At 36.0% G+C, this 7,859-nt stretch overlaps 1 protein-coding gene across 1 annotated transcript; it reads right to left on the reverse strand.

Moving 5' to 3' along the window:
* Positions 1-325: 325 nt before the first annotated feature.
* Positions 326-7,562, reverse strand: LOC106883218 (uncharacterized). Its single transcript, XM_014934140.2, has 6 exons — positions 7,337-7,562; positions 4,351-4,592; positions 3,303-3,365; positions 2,993-3,052; positions 2,382-2,538; positions 326-462 (listed from the first exon to the last, which is right to left on the reverse strand). The coding sequence occupies exons 2-5, from the start codon at positions 4,580-4,582 to the stop codon at positions 2,387-2,389; spliced, it is 507 nt and encodes a 168-aa protein (XP_014789626.1). The 5' UTR covers positions 4,583-4,592; positions 7,337-7,562; the 3' UTR covers positions 326-462; positions 2,382-2,386.
* Between the last annotated feature and the right edge of the window lie 297 nt (positions 7,563-7,859).

Genomic DNA, 7,859 nt, shown 5'->3' on the forward strand with positions numbered 1-7,859 from the left:
TAAAATGCATTTCGTCCGTCACTACGTTCTGAGTTCAAATTCCGCCGAGGTCGACTTTCCCTTTTATCCTTTTGGGTTGACAAAATAAGTAGCAGTTGAACATTGCGATCGATCTAATCGACTTAACCTCATCCCCCATAAAACTGTTGGCCAATGATATCCGACAGATCAATATTAATGAATTAAAAAATAATGGTTTTCAATATTTTATTTTAAGAATAGGTAATAACTGCAATCCCCTTTTTATCATTTACGAAATTTACTTTCATTTAAACCAGAAAGGGCGAGGGTGTCTTCACATGTGGCACCCAAAACCGGATAACCCTCTCTCTGTATTTTCTCCTTAGCTTAAGTCCGCTACATTTTCAGGATTGTTAGAACATCGGATAATTGTTTTTTTGCTGTATAGCTATGGCAATTTCTCTATTCTATACTCTATTCTATACAGCTGGCTTATCATCTCTGAAAACAAGGAAGAAAACGATATCAGATACATGTATGTATTGGGTTGTCCGGAAAATTCGTGCCGATTTGTAAAGGAAAGAAAAAGGTCAATAAATACTTGCCATTACATTTTTAATCAACCAAATATGAACCATTTTTGTTGCACAATGCGTCTCCATCTTTCGTTTAACTTGAAAATACCCTCTTCCCAGAATTGAGGTGGTTCCGTGGCAAAGAATTCATCAAGGTATCTTTTTACGTCATACAAAGATATTAAAATTTTTACTATTAAGACTATTCTGCAGAGACCTGAAGAAGTGGAAATCCGAAGGAGCAATATCTGGTGAATATGGAGGGTAACACATCCCAGCCAAGCTGCAGCAATTTTTGTCTGGTTCCCAAAGAAACGTGTGGTCTTGCATTATCATGCTGGAAAGCAACACAGTTCCTGTTGGTCAATTCTAGTCGTTTCTCTTGAATTCCTGCTTTTAACTCGTCCAGTTGTGTGCAGTATTTCTCAGAATTAATTGTCTGGTTTCTTGGGAGAAGCTCATAGTAGAGAATTCCTTTCCAATACCATCAGACACAAAGCAAGACTTTTTTAGGGTGAAGACCCGCTTTTGGGGTGGCTAAGGGTGGCTCATGTCGCTTATATTCCATTTCTCATCACCTGTCACAATTTGCTTTAAAAACGGCGCGTTTTCATTCCGTTTATAAAGCGAATCACAGATGAAAATGCGATCCAAAAGGTTCTTCTCACTCAACTCATGTGGTACCCAAACATCGTAGCGATTTGTGTACCCAAGAATTAACAGGTGCTCATGAACGACGGATTTTGATAGGTTGAGGCTTTCTGCCAATTCTCGGGTTGTGCAATGTGGGTTATTCTCAATTAATGACTTGATTTGGTCATCATCTGTAGTAGACGGTCTGCCTGATCGCTCTTAATCGATAAGGCTACAATCTCCAGCTCGGAACCTTGCGAACCACTTCCGTATAATTCTTTCGGATAAAGAAACATCACCTTAAATTGCGCATATTTCTTTGGTTGATTGTGAGGCATTCTTCCCTTTACGGAAAAAGAAAAATATCAAGTGCCGAAAATGAACTTTCTTATCTTCCGTTTTAAAGGGTTACAAAATTAACACAGGTTATAGGAACATAAACCTTCTTCCACGAAAAGATAGCTTAAACTGTGCTCTAAATGGAGGTGTAGTCAAATCCTATTTTATGGGCTCAACGATGTTCTGAAATAAGTCGAAAGGTAAGCTACTATAAATCGCACGAACTTTCCGGACAACCCAATATGTATGTATGTATGTTTGTATGCAATTATTCAGTTTATTTCAAGATTTCTTGCCAACAGAAAAAAACCCGGTTTCTAACCTAGATGGAAGGTTCCTTCATTAGAATTTCAACATCGACAACAGGGTATTTTTGTTTGTATGTCTGTCTGTCTGTCTGTCTGCAGATTTGTATGTTTTATGTATGTATTCTCATGCATATGGTTGCATATCTAAGACATGCTCATATATACTTAAATGATATTTATGTATGTGTGTATGTAGGTTTGTGCATCTATCTATCTATCTATATATCTGTTTATCTATCTATCTGCTTATCTATCTATCAGTCTGTCTGTCTGTCTGTCTATCAATTGTTGTGATGGTGTCAAACAAATTAGTGTTATTTCGAAATCATTTAATACATACGTTTCAGGTCTGCCTAATATGTAATAGGAAAGGCATCCATTACGTAAAAGCTTCTTCAGTTAAAACATTTTAAAGTATAAATCCACACGAAACAAGCACACACACACACACGCACGCACTCACACACACACACACACACACACACACACACACACACGTATATATGTATATCAAATCGGATAGTTTATTGTGGTATTTGAAAGCTAACATGTAAACACGACTTACCTAATTTAGCTGAGATTTATAGACATGGTCACATGGCCATCTGCAGAATATACGATGACCCGAGAAAAATGTTTCAGATGAATAGAACTTTCTTTAAAGAAGTCTCTCACTATCAGTGGAATACAAGGCGTGGTGTGTTCATTTGAGTTATTGTCATCTATAAATTGACAAAAACAAGCAATTATATATAATTTCACATTATATCAGTCGAGCATTCAAAGTAGAAGCCATCGTGTTGTTCCGTCTGAAGGCTATCATTCTGCGATTTCTTTGATCTCACGCTGATACCAGTTCCTGTCCTTCGAGGCGACGAACTCTTTCCTTCAAGTTCACCTCCTACCTTCACGACGCTTCATCAACTAAGGGGAGGTGGGGTGGAAGCTTCAGCGAGGGAGTTCTTCGCCTCAAAGGATAGGAATTGGTATCAGAAGGGAAACAAAGAATTGGCAAAAAGGTGGCATCAGACGGTCCAACATTATGGAGTTTATTTTGAATTCTTTGGCAGTTTTTGCTGCAGCTTCACGAATAAAGCAAAATAAGTTACTGAAATATTGCAAAACTTTTGAATGCGCATAATGCTTAAATTATAACATGCATTAATTCCAACGTACCAAAGTCTATTTGTTCGTCAAACAGTTCATCGCAAGTGTCAGCATGGATCGAAGAGAAATCTGAAAATATAAATAGATAAAAGATAACAGCGCTACTGCATACATGCACAAATTCTCTCTTCCCCATCTCTCTCTCCCTCTTTCCCTGTTTGTCTTTCACTCAGACACGCTCACTCACACACACAGGCACACTCATAATCACTCACATAAATAATATAATTTACATATGAGATATATTTTACATATGAGTCAACAATTTAGAAATATGTCAAACAAAAATTTAGGAAGGCCACTTATTATTCTTATTTACCTTCGAGGGACCTTCGTTGAAACAGGTCAAAGTCTTGTAAAATGGTCTCTGTAGGAGTAAAATCTGAAAACAGAACCAAAAATAATTATAGAAATCAGATCAGACAGTCTGATGATTTTTGAAGATGATTTCAGTTGCTATATCTAGCAAGTGCATCACCACCCAGGTGGTTATACCCACATTTTAGGATATATTTACATGGAAAGGACGGGAAGGGATTTGGGGAATGAGATCTGTAGTAATTTAATCAAATCTGGCAACAAATTGCAGTATCTCTTGCAGGCACACACACACACACACACACACACACGTTTCGTATATATATATATATATATATATATATATATATATATATATATATATAGAGAGAGAGAGAGAGAGAGAGAGACGTGGCTGTGTAGTAAGAAGCCCCTTGTTGGCAATAAGAAATAAGAAGTCCCACTGTGTGGCAACTTGGGCAAGTGTTTTCTGCTATATCTTCGGGTCGACCAAAGCCTTGTGAGTGAATTTGATAGACGGAAACTGAAAGAAGCCCGTTATATATATATATGTATGTATGTATGTATGTATGTATGTATGTATGTGTGCGTGTGTATGTATGTACGTCTTTGTGTCTGTGCTTTTCCCCATCACCGCTTTATCGGGGACTAAGTCCGAGGAGTAAAGAGGGCCTTTGTGTGTGTGTGTGTCTGTGTACGATATATATGTAGCTAGATATGTAGACAAATGGAGATACCGCCACGCTGGAAAATAGCAGTCAAATCCTGACTCTAAACCACTTGTGGTTTAGAGTCAAGATTTGACTGCTATTTTTCAGCGTGGCGGTATCTCTTAGATACCCTATATTATAATTTTAAATAATTGTTACCTTTGATGGTTTTTATTCCCATCCTGGCCACTTGATAAAATCAATATTTTAAATATCGATCTTATCCTTATTTATATAAATTTATGTAGACAAATAGATAGATAAATAGAAAAGATATATAATAATCTGTGTAGCTTTATGTCTTATATAAAAGTTTGAAACTGTTTCATGAAAACTCACCCGGTTCATGTGTCAAAGCCGATTGATTCCGATTTCTCGTGGAATCGTCTGTTACGGACGATAACGCCAACGAAGAAAAATCGGAATATATCGATGGGGTAAGATCTGTTTCGCTTTCTGTTAAGTCACCTAGGTTCTGCCTGGTGAAACACGGGATGAATTTTCGGACAAAATTCCCAGTTCCTTTTCGCAGTCGTTCGAGGAAGCCACGACGGTGGAGTACGTCAGACATTTGTCGCTATCTATTATTAAAACAAGCAAATTATTAGTAAATACTTTAACGTAAATCAACGTATTGTAATAGTAACCTACAAGCAGAAATGTCGTAAATGGGCGCAGGAAAACGTTTTCCCATTTTTCGCAGTTCGGTATTATGACGTCAACAGTGCGTTAACCGTCCAGAATCCAGTTTTAAATTTCAATTAATATATTTAAAATCACATTGGGTACATACAATAATTTAAAACAATTGTATTCGAAACAAACAAACACACACACACACACACAGTAACAATTGAGTCATACATGCACAGATATATATATATATATATATATATATATACATAATTAAGGGATCAGCAAACATTTGCTTCACCGTATACCGAAGTTCAGAAATAGCAGCTAAAAAAGCTGAGACTCCAACAGATAGCAGTCTCAGCTTTTTTAGCTGCTATTTCTGAACTTCGGTATGTGGTGAAGCAAATGTTTGCTGATCCCTTAATTATGTTTATAAATGTATAAGAACTTTTAAATAAGTTCTCCACCGATAATGGTGTTTACATACCGAAGGGCTTGGTAAAAATTATTAATTGTTGATTTATTAATAAATTGATAAACCTTTACCCTTTTAATTGTAATATATATATATATGTATATATATATATATATATATTCGACGAGCTTCTTCAGTTTTCGTCTACCAAATCTACTCACAAAGCTTTGGTCGGCCCGAGACTATAGTAGAAGACACTTGCCCAAGGTGTCACGCAATAGGAATGAACCCGGAACCATGTGGTGGGTAAGCAAACTACTTACTACACAGCCAACACAGACACTAACCGAATATGCTACGCAGTGGGACTGAACCCCGAACCATGTGGTTGGGAAGCAAGCTTTCTACTACAAAGCCACACCTGTATTGAGAGGGAGGAGCGAGAGATAAAGAGAATGAGGGAGAGAGAGAGAGAGAGAAAGAAAGAGAGATAAAGTGTGGAAGGTCTGTATATAGATTTAGTTTTAATAATGGCGAGAATAATGGTCGCCATCTTCTCAGACTATCAAAGACAATAGCGCAGGATTATATAGAAGTAAGCAATAAATGAAAGAGGGAAAATCTGGCGAGGCATAAGAGGATATTTGGAGAAAAAAAGGGAGAAGATATAACATTAATAAAGAGGTGACAGGACGGTTGGAAAATATATTGCAATAATTGAAATAGAGAAAAACACCCCGCCAATAAAATTAACAGAATAGATCAAATGAAATAAAAGAACAACTACAAAACGAAATGTGTCTACACCAATGAAAACAAAGAACGGTTATATAAAAATACAGAAAACGATGGCCAAAGCAAGACACAAAATATGTTTTTATATATATATATATATATATGTATGTATGTATACACATATAAAAGCTAGTTGAATTTATATATATGTATACATATATAATATCTAGCTGTAAACTCGCAAGACTGGTCACTGACTTTACTTTTTGTCCATACACACAAAGACACAGAGACACACACACACACGTGTGTGTGTGTGTGTGTGAAGTCAGCGGGAGAAATGAAACAAATGAGTGTAAAACGTGAGGTCTAAAAACAGAGCGTGTGGTTGTAAATTTTGTTTACTTGGTATATATATTATGAGAATTAATGACTAGAGTTAAAAAGTGGTGGTGATAGTGGCGGCGGCAATACTATTATTATTATTATTATTATTATTATTATTATTATTAGTAGTAGTAGTAGTAGTAGTAGTAGTAGTAGTAGTAGTAGTAGTAGTAGTAGTAGTAGTAGTAGTAGTGGCAGCAGGAACAGCAGCAGTAGCGGTAGTAGTAGTAGTAGTAGTAGTATATTTTATTATCTGTCTGTACATAAACATTCAGTCACTAACATAATATGGATGTGATGTATACGTACGTACTTCTGTATGCATGTGTGAGTATATATACATATATATAGGTATATGTGTGTGTGTGTGTGTCTGTGTGTGTGCATTTGTGTCTTTATATGAATTTGTATATGTTGTGTGTCGATATAAATATATATATATATATATGTACATTCGCATACACACACACACACACACACACACACACACACACACACATATATATATATATATATATATATATATACATACGAGACCGTATATATTTGGCTGTATATATTGGAGCACTAGGTTTTGTTAGTAAATGCTTAAAGGAGAATCTAGATAAACTGGGATTTTCAGAAAGAGAAATCGAACGGCCAATCCGTACATTACAAGTGTAATCTATGAGTGGAACAGTAAAAATATACAAGTTCCAAGTATGAATTTGTCTGCGTTAACTACATCCCAAAGATGGAGCCTTGTTGGAAGCCGACTCCCTCCTCAGTAGAAGGTATTATAATAACTAAAAAATAGAAGAGACATTCATACACACACACACACACACGCACACACACACACAATTAATTTTATCATTTTGTATACATCAGACGACATTGCCCATTGATTATTTAAATGACATTTGAATGATTGAAACGTATACAAAAAGGAAATATAAGTAGGAAACAGAATTTATCGAAATAACATTTAGACATTTACACCTAAAACTGAAATATATAAATAGAGAAACAATTTTAATTGTGTAATAAATAATAAAGGTATGTTAGGAAAATTGAATATCGTAAAATAGAGTGAAATATGAAGGAGTATGGGTGGTAATGTAAAATCTCAGTAATGTTTAGAATAATATCTATTATGAGGCAAAAACTGACCTTGCGCCTAAATTTGAAACTCTTATGATACATTGCTTTTCGTCCTTTCCGAGTCGGTAAAATAGGTACCAGCTGATCAATATTATGATACAAGTATATGGTGGCGGGCTGGCAGAATTGTTAGCACACCAGATAAACTGCTCAGCGGCGTTTCGTCCCTTGTCACGTTCTGAGTTCAAGATCTCCCGAGGTCGACTTTGCCTTTCATTCTGTTGGGTTCTATAAAACAAAAAAGGTACCAGTTGAGTACTGGGATTGATATAACAGACCTACTCCCTCCTCCGAAATTGCTGTCCTTGTGCAAAAATTTGAAACCATTTTCATGATTCAAATTTGAGTTCAAATACCGTTGAGTTTGGCTTTGCCTTTAATTCCCTCGAGGTCGATAAAATAGCTACCTGTCAAATATAGTAGGAGTCGATGTAATCATCTTAATCCTTCCCTAGAAATCGTTGGCCTTGTACCATAATTTGCAACGATTATTATGATAAAAGTCTTGATTGTAATAACGTATTTAAGTCGT

This window comes from Octopus bimaculoides, chromosome 26 (assembly GCF_046866305.1).
Source record: "Octopus bimaculoides isolate indiv1 chromosome 26, ASM4686630v1, whole genome shotgun sequence".
NCBI lineage: Eukaryota > Metazoa > Mollusca > Cephalopoda > Octopoda > Octopodidae > Octopus > Octopus bimaculoides.